General features: G+C 41.4%; 1 protein-coding gene across 3 annotated transcripts in view; it reads right to left on the bottom strand.

The window, feature by feature from the left end:
• Positions 1-16559, bottom strand: part of STX6 (syntaxin 6) — a 53779-nt gene that overhangs the window by 14502 nt on the left and 22718 nt on the right. For 2 of the 3 annotated variants that reach the window (XM_041759636.1, XM_041759643.1), the window contains exons 3-6: positions 15024-15118; positions 6688-6750; positions 2997-3122; positions 1657-1763 (exon numbers count right to left, since the gene is read on the bottom strand). In XM_041759636.1, coding sequence (XP_041615570.1) covers positions 1657-1763; positions 2997-3122; positions 6688-6750; positions 15024-15118 — 391 coding nt within the window. The remainder of the gene's footprint in view (positions 1-1656; positions 1764-2996; positions 3123-6687; positions 6751-15023; positions 15119-16559) is intronic. The other variant, XM_041759652.1, reaches the window with a different exon arrangement.

Raw genomic sequence — 16559 nt, 5'->3', positions numbered from 1 at the left:
TCTAAGACCTAAAATGTTATGGTTATTGTTCTTTATTTCATGTTCTATGTCACCACAGGTTTTAAACCAGTTTAAAAAAAAAAATCCCTCTGCTCATGCTCTAGTGGGCTCTAGGGAAGGGGCGAGACAGGTGTGTTCGGTGTGGTCAAGTCACCATCTTTAACTGAAGTCGGCCAGGCTTCTCTGTCATCTACCGAACCCCAAGGAATTCAAGCAATTAGTCCTTTTCCATCTGCAAATGGAATTTTAGGAGAAGAATGCATTTTAAATGGTGAAAGATTTATACAATCTGAAGAGAAACCAGAGTATGGAAGAATGCATTTTAGACAGAAAATGAACATGCATGCCTAGACTACTACTCTTCCAGTATCCCCCCAGGTGCCCCTGCCTCCAGTCTTGCTCCACTACTGTTCGTTACCTAAGCCGCAGCTAGATAGGTCTGCCCAGAACATAAACCCGTCCGTGGCATTACTCCCAACATAATCTTCATGTTTCTTATCCCCCTCAGGTGGGAAAATCCTAACCCCTTAACAGGCTTCTAAGGCCTCCCTGCTCTGTTCTGTCTCCCTATCTTGACTTCTGCGACTCTCTTTCTACCCACATGTTCTACACACACCAGACCATTCTGTCCCATGCACTCTCTCTCACTCTAACTCCTGGTTGACCCTCTCCTTGCCTGTACCCCTCTCCTGGGCCACTTTCACACATTCTTCAGATTCCAGTTCAACACAACTTCTCAGGGACAACCTGGGCTAAGTCAGGTATGCAGCCTGAGCTGGGTGAGGGCTCTCAAGGCACCACGCTCTTCCTCCTTATTTCTCTGTCATCTCTTAATGACTTGCACCATTTGTAGAATGTCTGTTCAAAGCGGTATATGGTAAACTCTCTGATGGCAGGGACTGTTCTGTTTGGTCCTCTATGGATACCCAGGACCTCCTAACAGAACAAACACCCAGTCTGAATTTATGAAGAATGAATGTAGAAGGCTGAACACAACACTGAGATAGGAGAGGTTCTGAAATACCCTACAGGATGCTCTTATTTTTTCAGAAAAAAATTTATGAAGTGAAAGCATTTAAGAATGATGCTTTTGGTATGTCTACTTCTGAGCACAAAAGGAGACTGCGCTGAAGGAAAACCAAATAAACCCAGTTATGTTTTCATTTGCTTTGTTTTTACTTTTTGAGAGGGAAGATTTTTTCATTAATTGAAGCTACATTTATAAACTTTTTTCCATTACGTTAAAGTTTAAGATGCAGAGCCAGAAGTTCTGTTCAATGGAGTGGGAGAGTCATGGGATATTAGAGTGAAGTCAGCTCATGTCCTATCCTCTCCAGGGAGGTTACACAGCCATATCTGTCTCATAGTCCCATTCATCACAACACTCTGAGAATCCGCTTAGAGGAATCTGTATCTGTTTTTGCAGGGGGTAAAATAATCATGATAGTAACTTTTTTGCCCCAACCCTGTTGAAAATTTTATCTGATAAATTTGCTTCTTTGCAGAGAGACTAGTCTGTAAGAATAAAGATGCAGCTATAGAAGTGAAACAGCTTTTGGTTTTACTAGCCATGTAACTGTCAGGCTTTTTAGGGGTCCCGTGAGATGGCTTTGCCCCTCAATTTCACTGCAGCGAGAGGGGCGTGTCAATACTCACACTGCCTGTTCCTCCAGCTCCCCTCCGATGCGCTGGGACATGTTCTTCAGCACCCCAATGCTGCCAGAGACCAGCTCCAACTGCTCATCCTGCTGTTCCACGATCAACTGGTGCCAGGGAAATGGGAAATAAGCAATTAAAATCCATCTTACCTGGTTCCAAGCCCAGTACTCTAGCAGCTGCTAGCTTCCTTGCCAACTTGGGACAATTCTCATTCAGAAGCAAAGCCCAGAAATCGAAGGACCAGACCATCGCCTCTGAGAACACACTGCTCAAAAGGCTGGGTTGTCAAGCTACTGATACTTTCTGCTGATCCAACTTGTGAACAGTCAGCAGGCCTGGAAACCACCAAGAGTGATTTACTCTGGTTGACTCAAGTCCCATGAGGGAACAGAGCAGGGTCAAAAGCACCTGCGCTGTGGCCACTGAGACATGGGATGTTGAGGAAGAGGAAGCCCACCGCCAGGGTCAAGGTCTCAATCCACAACAGACTGCCATGGCCTGACTACAATAGAGAGGCCAGCAAATCTGTGAATGTGGGAAAACTGCATACAGGAGTCCTTTCCTTCCTCCTCAAGGACAAACTAGAGGAGGCCCTGTGGCAGTAGGCTGCCTCAAGGACAACTACTGAGTGATAAATAATTACTTCTAATTGTGTTGTAGCCTCTTCATTTTTTACATTAAAAAAAAGTTTGCTTGATTAATAGCAATTTAAGTAGACAAGTAGTTAAACCGGCAGGCCAATGGAAAAAGAACATACAAACCTACATGTATACATAAAACATAATATTTAAGAAGCAGTAGGTTCAATGGATAGATAATCCTCAAATCCTTAGAAACATTATTATTAGCCTCCTTTTTAAAATATAACACATATCTAAAGTAACGATGTAAACATAATCAATCTCATTTTCCTTCTACCCTGTAACCTCCAGCAAAGCAATCATTTTTACATATAATGGAACCAACAATAATTTTCAACGAAAAAACAAAGACTCGATCTTTCTGAAAGTGTTTTGTTGAAATGAACAAAAAACTGAGTGGAGGCGGGGGAAGAGGTTGCTGGGGTTTTTGTGTGTGTGTGTGTGTGTGTGCGTGTTTTTAAATCAATGGCCTTGTCTGTCAGTTTTGGATGTCTGGTTTGTTTTTCCTAAGAGAGCTAATCAAGCTTGGTTCTCTTGAAAAGGTCGTGCTCTGAAGGAGGTCTTAAAAGCCCTTCGTATACACAATCGTTGCACATGGAGACACAGGCAGCCACAGGACAGGCTCTAGTCCCTGGCTGGCAGAAGAACGGAGGGAGGTGCCCTGACCCCACCCTCAGCCAGCAGCTTCTCAGGTACCTGTTGCTGCGCCTGCTGCTCCTCAATGAAATGGGAGTTAGCTAGCTGGAGCTCACGATCGAGGCGCCCGTATTTGTCTGTTGTCCCGGTGCTCCAGTTCTGGCCACCGCTGTCCCCTAGCAGTGCCTGTGAGAGCAGAACAGGGTGGGGGGCAGCCGGGTCAGGGGAAACAAGCCATTACTATCTGAAAAGCTCCACCACCGTGACAGAAAGAGTTCACATGTTGCTCACAATGCATTTTTCCACAGGGTCAGCCTTTTGTCCAGTGGTGTAGGTTGGTGCCTGCGTGGCACAATTTCAGGAATGCCAGGAAGGGCACCCGCTGCCTCTAAGCTCTCCCGATGGGACTCAGAAATGGGCTTTGTCCCATGAAAATACAAATAAAGGTCAACTCTAAGTCAACAAACACCCATCTGTATACTGCTTTACAATCTAAAAGCACTTGGTCTCTTCAGGCCAGCTCTTCCTAGCACCGTTGGAAGTTCATCAGAGATCCATAGGTTCTAATCTCATTCCACAGGATCTAGAGTCCTTTTTATTCAAGTATGAGCCAAGAAAGTTTTCAGGTTTCTTCGGAAGGAGGCAGAGAGAGCTGCCTGGAATGACAACAAGCTAAATCACAGCCCCTCATGCACAGAAGGCACAAGAACCACCAATGTCTGTTCAACTTTACCCATGAATAGATGCCAGTGCCCTTCAGCTGAACTAAAAGGCTACAGGCTTCCCAAGCAGGAGCTGGCGGGGGGTGGGGGGTGTTTCACAAGCAGGCATTGGTCACAAATGAGCGCCTGACCCTGACAGCCCAGGCAATCACTGGTGCTGAAGTCAGAGCTCTTTACTAGGGTCAGGTTTCCCAATATGAATTCAAGGAAGTTTGTAGCCAGAACAGGATAAGTCTGGAAAAGGGATAAGTCTGCCCTCCATGAAGAAGCTGGCCAGCAATATGAGAGCTCATTCTCATAGTGGGCTCTGACTGGGAGCCCCATGAGCCTGTCTGACTAGTTGGTCAAAGTTACTGCTCATACCAGCCCTGCACAAAGAACCAAAAGATGCTGTACTGGCTCAGATCCTCTTTCCTTGTGGAATTGCCAATCTTTTTACCGGGTACTTTTTATCTCCAGAACTGTTTAAAGCCTGATTACTCAGTTCTCTGTCTGAAAAGGCCTTTGAAAGCCCCTCCAAACAGACACGGACCTCCTCACCTGATTTCAGAGGTGACTTCAGTCAAACAGCCACACTTCAGGAATGGGGATCGGGGAAGCTCAAGACGCAGAGCCTAAGTTTTGAGGGAGTTCTGAGAAGAGGACCAGGATGTCACGAGAGCTACCAGCAGCCCAAGGCCTCCTCAGTCCAGTCAAGAGGTTGCATGGGGACTGTCTTTTGTATAACGTAGACCCAAGGCCTTTTGTACATGGCTCTACTCAACCTAATCTCAGGGCTGTGAAGTTTAAGAGCCTGCTCATTCTAAGGCAAAGACTCTAAGAATCTACGGAGGACACTGAGGCTAAGTGACAGTTTTTTCAAGGTCAGAAAAAAGTTTATATATAGCACATCATGAGGCTACCAACAGAGAACTGGAGTCTCCGCCAGCCTTTTGTGCTCCTGGGGTCACCATTGGGTCTGTTTTTTCTGGTCTACACTTAGGTGGACATATGTCATGCCGTTAAGTTAGCTATATGCTTTATTGTGAAGCAGATTCGATTTCATCAGTCTGCCTTCCAGGAATCTACTTTCATGGGAACGAAGATGGAGAGGGCCCAGAGCACCGGAAGACCAGCCTGTGCGCAGGTGCCAGAGCAGGAGGTCCTGGCATGAAGCAGTGAGGCAGGCTGCCTGCTGGAGTGCTTAGAGAAAACTGGCCCTGCCGTTCCCTGAAAATTTGTGACTCTGTGACATTTTACTCAACACCAAAAACAAAATTCCAAGCCATACGTGGAAAGGCAATGTCTAAGTACACATTTAAGTGAGTTCCACTTTTACTACTACTATGTAGTAAAGAATAGTAGTAGAGAATAAAACAATTCAAGTTCAGAGTAATGGAGGCCAAGTGTTCCTTATATCTCACTGTCACAACTGCTCTGGGTACTGTCACTCAACTTCTGTAAGCTCCAGTGAGGACAAAAGGGAACTCTACCAGCCATGGCCATGCCCTTTATCTTCTTTCAAGGGTTCATGCCAGATGAGCCGAATTAGCGCCTGGCTTTTCCTAGCATCACTGGCAAGAGGAAGGGAGGGAGACAGGAAGAAGAAACCACAACAATAACTGGAAGAATGAAATGCAGGGAGAGAAAACAAGAAAATTAGGTGAAGTGGTATCTGGAGAACCCCTTCCCTCTCTCTGAACTCTTACAATACTTGTTTTCAAATTTAATGGGTCAACAAACACCCACAGGTCTAAAGTAAGGATTTACCAATTCCTAGTTAGTTAAAAATGATGAGCTGTTCCTTGAATTAACAGTGTACTATGGGATCCCTGGGTGGCGCAGCGGTTTGGCACCTGCCTTTGGCCCAGGGCGTGATCCTGGACACCCGGGATCGAATCCCACGTCGGGTTCCCAGTGCATGAAGCCTGCTTCTCCCTCTGCTTGTGTCTCTGCCTCTCTCTCTCTCTCTCTCTCTTTATCTCTGTGTGTGTGACTATCATAAATAAATAAACATTTTAAAAAAAAATTAAAAAAAAAAACAAAAAAACAGTGTACTAAATGGACTATCGGTAACTTCATAAAGTCTGAAAAGAATTGAAGTTAAATCTAAATTTTAGGTGACTATTATATATTTTTAAAAGGATATTATCAGTTGGAAAGGAATTTCTATCCAAACTGTCTAATTTTAAAAAGCTACTTAAGGGGCACATGGGTGGCTCAGTCAATTGAATATTTGACTCTTGGTTTTAGATTACAGGGTCCTGTAATCGAGTCCTGTGTTAGGTTCTCTGCTCAGCAGAGAGTCTGCTTGAGATTCTCTCCCTCTACTTCTCCCCCCCAGTAGCATGTGTACACATGTGCCCCCTTCCCCTTTGAAAAAAATAAATCTTTTAAAAAAAGATACTTAAAAATCAAGGACTAGTCTCTTGCAGCTTTTATTTTTGATATGTCATCATGTGTGCTTGCATTTCTGAAATCAGGTTTCATAATTTATCTGTAACAACTAATAAAAACTGGACCTCATCTCAAAAAAATACAACGATGAAAGATTTGATATAACACACATGTAAGGTTCCTCTCAGATCTTTACATAAAATTTCACCCATTAAATGTCTAGTTAAGTTCTATGGGCAATGTAACAACAGCTGGAGATTTAAAAACAGCCCGACACGACTGCTCCTCACTTTCAAGGAGCTTGGGGTCCAGCAGAGAAAAAAAGAAGAGAGGAAGCAATTATAGCACTTACCAGAGCCTGGCACACAGAATGTGTGCAACACGTGCAGAGTGAATGGCTGCATATATGGGCTACAGGGATAAGCAGAGGGTGCTATGGGAGCCCTGACCAGAGAAATAGAGGGCATGAGCAAGGGAGAGACAGAGGACAGGGCTGGGGCAAAGGGATCAGACTTTTCCAACACCTGCCGGCCTCAGCACATACAGGCCTTCTGCCTGAACACACTATACACAGACGTCAGCATTTTTTAATTCCAAATACCTAACCATGCGATTTTCTTTGATTGATACTGTGCGTTCAGGTGTTTACTCACCTGTCTGTTTTTTCGTTCAGCTAATGCCTGCACAGATGAAGCTGACATCTGATCCTTCATGTCCTAATGAGATGAGTAGAAGACCAGAAAACACATGAAAACAAAATCATGATTAACATTTTACATGCTAGCAAAATACATACATTACTGTGAATTTTTTTTTAAAACAAAGAGACAGCATTCTTTAGCTTGTAAGTCTCAAAAATAAAGCAAATAAAAGACTCCCATTCCCTTAAAAAGGAGTAACATGGACATTAAATTCAAATAGGAAGAAAGAGGAAGAGAACTGATACTTCCTGGTTACCTACCACAGGCTGGGAACACCATGGTATGGTTACACACATTATTACTGAGTTTTCATAATGATTCTGTGAAGCTGTATTATTTGTATTTTATAGGTAAAAAGACTGAGATCTAAAACGGCTAAGATCCTTTCTTAAGGTCACACAGTCAGTAAATGGCAATCCTGGGGCACAAACACAGAAGCCTGTGCTCAAGGGCTAGCATCTGCAAACAGAACACATGTGAAAAAAACCACACACTGTAGGATCAAGTATATTTACCATTAAGCACCAGGGAATACTTTCCAGTATTCTATTTTATTTATTTGATTTCTGAATTGGATTCATGTGCAGTATAGACTCTCCTACCTTCCTTTCATAATCTACACCCAATGCAGGGCTCAAACTCACCACCCCAAGATCAAAAGTCACATGTACTACTAACTGAGCCAGCCAGGCACCAGCAGTCTAGAGTATTTCTAACACAAGAGTGAATTTCCAGAGCAGCAGCAAAAATAAGTTCGTATGGAAAGAAAAACTGACGGACCCATTACTCAACCTAAAGCAAAATACTTTATTAAATACAACCCCTTTTTCTTATATTTAAAACCACAGCCCGGGCAGCCCGGGTGGCTCAGTGGTTTAGCACCGACTTCAGCCCAGGGTGTGATCCTGGAGACCCGGGATCGAGTCTCACTTTGGGCTCCCTGCATGGAGCCTGCTTCTCCCTCTGCCTGTGTCTCTGCCTCTCTCTCTCTCTCTCTCCTCTCTGTGTATTCTCATGAATAAATAAATAAAATCTTTAAAAAATTTTTTGAAATAATATTTTTAAAAAAATACAACCCAGTAGACTTTCAAATGATTTGAAATGAATACATGATTACTGTAATACAAATTTTCTTTAAAAAAAAAAAAAGTTGCCAAAATACTTGATACAATTTTCTGTTGGCAAGTAGGCTATTATATAAATGCAAATGTTGAGGTATTCAGCTCCTAGAGGCTTCTTCCAAGACCCATGACATGCGAACAGCAAATCAGACATTCCACAGTTTTCCTAATTCCTACCATGGTATGTCGGAATAATAATCACCTTGCTTCAACTTTCTAAGCACCCATTTTTATGTTTGGCAAATGCTTACTCAAGCCTAATATGCGCCCACCTGGAGCAGAGTAAAACAGGCACAGCTCCTGCCCACGTGGAGCGGATACTGCAGTGGAGAAGAGGCAAACAGCAATCCCACAGACACATCAAAAGGTAATCACTGTGTTGGGAAGGAAGGGAACAAAAAGGGCTGGAATTGAATGGGTGATGGACATCACTTCAGAAGGATGGGAGGTAACACTGGAATTGAGATCTAAAGGGTAAGAATGAGCCAACCACCAGAAGAGCTAAAGGCTGAGAATTCTGGGCAAAAGGAAAAGAAAATACAAAGGTACCCTTAGCTCTAGAGAAGGCAGGTTAGGGTGGCTGAAGGAGCCAACTGCATGTTCAGGGCGGGGGACAGAAGAAAAGCTTGGTCCCACATGCAGGGCCTTCAGGCCACTGAGATTTTATTCTGAGGCAGGTGGGCAAACTTTGTTTGAAAAGGAGTAGACAGTGAACATTCAGACCCTGTCATATGCTCTTTGTTGTGTGTGGGTTTTCTAACTATCCTTTAAAAAACATAAAACCATTCTTACATAGATTGTAGGCCTCTGTGCAAAAGCAATGGGAAGAAGGCCTTAAAAATATTTTAAGCAGGGCCATAGAGTGTTCTGGTTCATGATCTAGATTTATCACTTTGGTTTTTCTGTAGAAAAAAAGTGTTACTTAGAGCAAAAGTAAAGAGATCATTTTATTATAACTTGTCACAATGCAGCAGTGTTGCCCCAGATAAGAAAGGGTGCATCCAGAAGGAGCAAGCTCCTCACAGTCGGAGGCCTTCAGCAAGAGTATACATGAGCCCTTGGTAATGACACGGGGTAGGTAGCACATCTGAGGGGTGCTCCATCTAGGGTGCAGCTGACCCAGAAATTCTAGGATTCTCCACCTATTTCATCTGTTGACAAACCTTAAGAGACAAAAAATAAAAGCCCATCCATAGAAACTGAGGAAAATACACTTAGTAAAAGAAAATATTCACCATAAAAATAAAGACAAAGATATTGGTATATTTAAAACAAAGGGAATTCAGTGACAGAAGCCATATTTCTTAAATGTGTGAGATTTACTTGAGTCAGTCACCTGAGATGGGTGTTAAAAATGCAGGTCCCTCAGGCACCTGGGTGGCTCAGTTGGTTAAGTGTCTGACTCTTGATTTCAGCACAGGTCATGATCTCAGGGCCATAAGACTGATCCCTGAGTTGGGCTCCACGCTCAGCGTGGAGTCCACTTGAGATTCACTCTCTCCCTCGCCTCCCCTCCCCCTGCCCCCCGTTTGTGCCTGCATGCTAAAATGCTGGTCCCTGGACCCCACCCAGACCTACTCAGGCAGACTCTAAGGTACAGCTAGCAAGTGCCCAGGTGAGTCTTATGAATTCTGAAGTTTCAGTTGCTCTGGTCTAGATTCTAGAAGCCTTAAAGTGAGACTGTCACCTAATTATTTCCTGGCCTGTGGGCTCCTAATTATCAATTAGAGCTTAAGATGATATTCAGATATTTAAATAATAATAATAGTATAATCCTATATATATTATTAACTATACAGAGCAAACATCTGAAATGTTCATAGATTTGGATAATATATGCTTTAAAAAATGCATTTAATATATTTTATAATAGTCTTTTTCAAGACAATGAACATTACTTGCATAATGAAAATATCAACACGTGTATGGAAAAAGTAACTGAAGTTCAATTAACCTTTGAACTTCATCTGTAGGATGTGTTTTTGCTGTTAGAAGTCAGGACAGTGAACAGGGAAATAAAGAATGTAAAGGAGCACAAGGAACCTTCTAGGGGGTGCTAGGAATGCACTGGAATGCTTCTGGATGCTGTTTCCATGGCTATGATCAGTTTACAAACTCTTAAAGCTGTATACTTGGGATACGTGCACTTTCCTCTATTGTTATACCTCAATAAAAATGTAAAAAACAACAACAAAACACTACTGTTCTGGAACAATGGCTGGAAGGTAAACTGGACTCTGAAAAAACTTGACGTTTTGTATCAAGAGCCTTGATATTTGTATCAAATATTCATGGCCTTGACCCAGCAAGTCCACTACTAGGATTTATTTTAAGAAAAAAAAGAAAGAAAGAAAGAAAAAGAAAACAATATAAAGAGGGCGCCTGGCTGGCTCAGTTGGTAGAGCATGCAACTCTTGATTGTAGGGTTGTGAATTAGAGTCCCACGTTGCATGTGGAGATTACTTAAAAACAAAATCTTAAAAAAAAAAATGTTGGGATCCCTGGGTGGCTCAGCGGTTTAGTGCCACCTTCAGCTCAGGGTGTGATCCTGGAGTCCTGGGACTGAGTCCCGCATCGGGCTCCGCATGGAGCCTGCTTCTCCCTCTGCCTGTGTCTCTGCTTCTCTCTCTCTCTGTCTCATGAATAAATAAATAAAATCTTAAAATAAAAAAAAGTGTTAATGTAAAGTAAAATATATGCCCCACCAAAAAAAGCAAAGATGTACACTGCAAGGTTATTTATAATATGAAAGAAATATAGAAATAAGCACTATGTCCAAACAAGAGAATAGTAACTTAGATTAAACCCAGACTAATATGCCATTTCTTTTAAGGGTCTATTTCAGGGTCATACAATGGCTAGAGAAAACATGTAAAACTATTAACAGTGATTATTTCTAGGGAGTAGGGAATTACAGAATGAGGGAGCATTTTCACCTTTCTCATATGGCAAAATTATTTGCATTTTAAAAACAAGTATGGGGATCCCTGGGTGGCGCAGCGGTTTGGCGCCTGCCTTTGGCCCAGGGCGTGATCCTGGAGACCCGGGATCGAATCCCACATCAGGCTCCCGGTGCATGGAGCCTACTTCTCCCTCTGCCTATGTCTCTGCCTCTCTCTCTCTCTCTGTGACTATCATAAATAAATTAAAAAATAAATAAATAAATAAATAAAAACAAGTATGGATTTTTCCTTTAATTTAAAAAAATAAAAATGCTTATGATTGCTTAACAGTATGATCACTCTAAAAATACAACTATTATGCATTACGAAAATGAGAAAATATAACAAAGTTCTGTGTTTATTATTTTGAGCTTTGGTTTCTTTTCCTATTTTTTCCTCTTATGACATTCTTCTAATTTTCTTTAATGAACATGTATTACTTTAAGGAAATATATATTTTAAAAGTTCCAGTTTTTAAAGTTTCTGCTTAATAAAATATGTGTGTGTGTGCGCGGGCAGGGGGCAGTTAGCCCTGATGGCTGTGACTTCTCCAATTGCTGTGCAGTATTCATCCTGTGTGTGGCCACAGCAGCAGGTAAGGTGCCCAGCTTTCACTTCCACAGGATGGCATTTTTTCTACATAGGTTAAAAGCTGTGAGATACCACACAACAGATTACTTCTTATTAGGGTTTGGAATTTTAAGCTAAGTTACTAACCAGTTTAATAAGGGTATTCTATCATAATCCATCAGGCCAAAACCATAATCAATTATTTTCTCTCTAACACATGAAGTTTAGAACCGGCAGACAAGAAACACCTAGCACCAACACAATTTGGTTCATCTGCCAAAAGAACAATAAATATCTGTTATTTACGCTCTTGTTCCCATTACAGAGCGTCCTCTGAAATCACTGAATGGGACACTATATATCCCAGTACTTCCCACTCAGAAGTCTCATGTGCCAATGTCCTCTGTGCTCAGACCGCACACACCTCACCCTTTTTAGTTAATCATGTCTGTCTTATGATGAAACGTAAACAATTCTTGGGTTGGAACAAGTTTTTTTTTTCCCCCCCCAGGGGGGTGTATAGTTCTCCTTGCCTTTAAAAAGTTAAAGTTAGAGAATGTCTGTGAGGACTATTTAGTTGATAATATGTCAAGCCTAGAGAGGCTAAGTGACTTGCCATGATGAAATTTATTAAGGTCACAGATGAGCCTAGAACTTAGGTTCCCTAGCAGTTCATTCCCTGTGTCCCTCTTGTCATACACTGCAAAACTTTCTTCTACTAGGTTAAAATGAGATCACTTCTGGTACATATTTTCACAACAGAAAAACTGCACATGTAAATCACTGATGCGTAGGTAACTCCAAAATGTAAAAATGATTACTTCAAAAATATGAAAGGCTGGGATCCCTGGGTGGCACAGCGGTTTGGTGCCTGCCTCTGGCCCAGGGCGCGATCCTGGAGACCCGGGATCGAATCCCACGTCGGGCTCCCGGTGCATGGAGCCTGCTTCTCCCTCTGCCTATGTCTCTGCCTCTCTCTCTCTCTGTGTGGCTATCATAAATAAAAATTTAAAAAATATATCAAAGGCTATATTCACACACACAAAAAAGAATATTTTCCTTTCTTCAGTAAAAACTGCGAGCAAAACTTAGGACAAAGCTAGGACAAATGGTGCAACCTTAAAAGACATTTGGGGAAACATACATAAACAAGACTCTTGAAACAAGGGAGGCTTCTAAAAGCAAAACCAAGGATCCCTGGGTGGCTCAGCAGTTTAACGCCTGTCTTTGGCCCAGGGCCTGATCCTGGAGTCCCGGGATCGAGTCCCACGTCGGGCTCCTGGCATGGAGCCTGCTTTTCCCTCCTCCTGGGTCTCTGCCTCTCTCTCTCTCTCTCTATGTCTATCATGAATAAATAAATAAATAAATCTTTAAAAAAAATAAAAGCAAAACCAATGAATGTTCATTGAAAAGAAAAACAAGACGTAATTCTTCAGAGAAAACAACCACACACACACAAATGTACAATGTATCGCTGACTCTCCTACCTAAGAAGGAGAAAGCACAACTGGCATCAATTGTGGATCAAAATGTATTCTTTTTGGAGCAACTAAATTAAAACCTCCTAATAATGGTTAACAATGGTTAACGGTTATGTAAACTCCATAATCTTGTGATATACAAATCCCAAAATCAGAGCTTGGTCTTAAGTCTCCTTTCCCAAATCTGCTCACTTTCTGATCCCACTCTAGCTCCTCCAACTAGAACCCAGAGATCTCTGTATATGAAGGCTGCTTAGCTAACTGCAATAATATTCAATCAACACATGGTGCTTTAAAAAGAAAATCAAGTTAGCATCATTACTACCTCCTTCTCTTTTTACAGTTTCAATTAGAATTTATTAAAACAAGATCAGCAAAAGCTCAGTTAGGTACTGTTAACCTATAACCAGCAAACAAGAACAGCTTCCCCCAAAGGGGTCATAATTAAAACAAGAACGATTAAAAACTGTATAATACTCAGTTGGATTATACAGTTAAGTATGAAAAAAATATATATATAGTTAAGTATGATTTAGAAGACTTCAACTCTAAAAGGACTACAACACTATGAAGGATGGACTGGATTTAAAATATTTCTTTCAAAGAATGTACTTGAAAAACCTTTTCAAGTATTAGAAAATGAACTTTGGTTTCTACTTCTAATTCTACCAACTTAACTTATAATACATTTACCTCTGAATTTCAATTTGCAAAGTACTATCTTGCAAAAGGAACAAATACAATGACTGAATTCAGGAATATATGCTTCACTGCAAGGTGCCACTTAAATACCAGCCTCTACATTAGTGTATTTCGTGGGACGCCTGGGTGGCCCAGTGGTTGAGCATCTGCCTTTCGCTGAGGGTGTGATCCCAGGATCCAGGATAGAGTCCCACATCGGGCCCCCTGTTGGGAGCCTGCTTCTCCCTCTGCCTATGTCTCTGCCTCTTTCTCTCTCTCTCTCTCATGAATAAATAAATAAATCTTAAAAAAAAAGTATCTTTCAGAAAATCTATTACAAAAAATTTAAAAAGCAAACTATATTTATAAAATAAATAATTGGAAATATACCTTATTAGAAAAAGGGGCTTTCTTATCAGAATAGCATTCTGAACTGGCGAGCAATTAGGAGTGTCTAACCCAAATGCTCAGTGTATAGAGATGGTGTACCTAGGTCCAAAAAGGTTACTGGCCCATTAAAGTGTGGGCTTATTTGACAATAATTTAGATATATGTATATAGAAAGGCAACTAATGAATAAAAGAAGAAACAAGAATTAGTTAAAGTTCAGTGATAACCTACCATTTGAAATAATTTCAAAAGGAAATCACATGACATAAAGTCTTTGGCAAACACATACTAAGGTTCCTGCCTAAGATGACTCCTAAAAAGCCATATGTTAGCGCTGGTATGATCCCAAGTTTCTTTATTCAAGGAAGCTGCTTTCTAGTACATATGTTAAAGACAGCTGGTTCTCTTACATCTAGTTATGCTAATCAAATGGCTTAGCCATATAGTTTCAAAATACAAACATATCTCAAGGAGACGAGATTTGACTTAAATGATATTTTCTCTTAGGTTTTTTTATTTTTTTAAACAATAGGTTATTAGCTCTATAATTTGAAACTAACGACTTGTTCAGTTGGATTTTTACATTCTGATGGATGCTTGCTCTGGACAGCTCCCGAAAGGCTGTCAAGCAGTTGTATATGGAAATGTCAGTAACATGGGTTGCAAAAGTTCCAGAAACAATTCAGATGGTGGAAGAGGCCGCTATCCAAACCCGGTAAGAGTCACTCTTCACAATGTAAAGTGATTACCAATCAATCAAGAAACCAAATGGTTTCTACAATAGTAATTCTTCCTTTTGTCCAAAAATACAGTATACCAAGAAGTAACAAGGCAAAGAGATCACTGGTTTGGAGGAACGACAGCCAAGGAAAGTAACCTCCCCAAAGCCAGTCATCTACTCTCATTTTTGCTCTAAGAAATAAGCCTGACAATACTAAAAACAAGTTTCTTTATTTGAATCAGAGAAATTGTGAGGGATATTGGCATTTCATTCATACTAAAAAGCAGTTTCAGAGTTAAACCTACTAGTTTACAATTAAGAAACAGTTCTGAGAAGAGTAGCTATGTCTTGCACAAATAACACATAAGATCGTATTTCTTACCCTGACAACCTGCCGAGTACTTGTGATGAAGGTTTTTCTTATACTCAATTCAGTCGCATCGAGGTTGAATTTTCTAGGGTTTGCTTCAACTATGCGTGAGTCAAAAAGTCAAGGGAAAGCAATTTTATCATTAGAAGCCTAACAACAACATCATGTTAAACCACAAAATCTCTCAGAGGCAAGCAACAGTATCCAGCTTAAATGTTTTCTTAAGACACGGTCAACTTGCCACACATCATTCTCAAACCTTCTCCTCCCACCACTATGAGGATCTCTGTGCCTCCAAATGGAGAAGACCCACCGGGTTAGGAAACACAGCCTCTGCTGACTGAGTTCACTAGGAATCCATGGCTGGCTGACTACAGCTGAACTACGCTCTCCCAGACACCTGCCAGCATTTGGTAGCTACTCTTTTCTGACTATAGACCACCTTTCCCAGGACAGCTTTGCATACCTTTTTCATCTGCTATTCCAAACCACTCTACTCATGTCAAGAAGCTAACCCTGCTTATTAATCCAGAGGCTGAGGCTTCTTCTGGTGTACAACACAGTGATTCAACAATCTCACACATTATTCAGTGCTAATTATGATAAGTGTACTCTTAATCCCCAAATGTACAAACTGAAGTCATTATTTAAGTAGCTGTATCAAGTTTATCTGAGAAGGACAAAATTCAATTTTTCTTTCAACATTCTCCTAATCTCCTCACTCCCAGTCCGGTCCTGCCGCCCCATGTCAGATACTCGCATGGCTCTCTGGTCTTTTCTCTTATAGTCTGCTAATATATAGCGTTATTTGATTAATGTCTGTTCCCCTGTCCTTTGAGCTCCTCGCCACTCCCCACCATCTGGTCTGTGAGGGCTGGTATACTGTTTTGCCTTAATCCAATCTCAGGGACACCTGGGTGGCTCAGTGGTTGAGTGTCTGCTTTCGGCTCAGATGGTGATCCTGGGGACCTGGGATCGAGTCTTGCATCGGGCTCCCATGGGGAGCCTGCATCTCCGTCTGCCTAGGTCTCTGGCTCTCTCTGTGTCACATGAATAAATAAAATCTTAAAAAAAAAAAAATCCAATCTCAGTATCTAACAAAATATCTAGCCTGTGGTACACTCAATGATTATTTGCTGAATGAATGATGAATACACAGGCATACCTCATTTTATTGTGCTTTGTTTTACTGTGCTTAGCAGACACTGGTTTGTTTTGTTTTCTTTTTTACAAATCGAAGGCTTCTGGCAACCTTGTGTCGAACAAGTCTATCGGTGTCATTTTTCCAATAGCATTCGCTCACTTCATGCCCCTGTGTGACATTTTGGTAATTCTCTCAGTATTTCAAGCTTTTTCATTATTGTAGTTGTTATGGTGATCTGATTGACTGTGACTCACTGAAAGCTTAGATGATGACTAGGAATTTTTTAGCAATGAAGTATTTTTTTTAAAGATTTTAAGTAATCTCTACACCCAATGTAGGGCTTGAGCTTATAACCCCCAAGATCAAGAGTCACATGCTCTACCTACTGAGCCAGCCAAGTGCCC

This window comes from Vulpes lagopus, chromosome 1, assembly GCF_018345385.1.
Source record: "Vulpes lagopus strain Blue_001 chromosome 1, ASM1834538v1, whole genome shotgun sequence".
NCBI classification, from domain to species: Eukaryota; Metazoa; Chordata; class Mammalia; order Carnivora; family Canidae; genus Vulpes; species Vulpes lagopus.
This window is presented reverse-complemented; position numbering and strand designations above follow the sequence as displayed.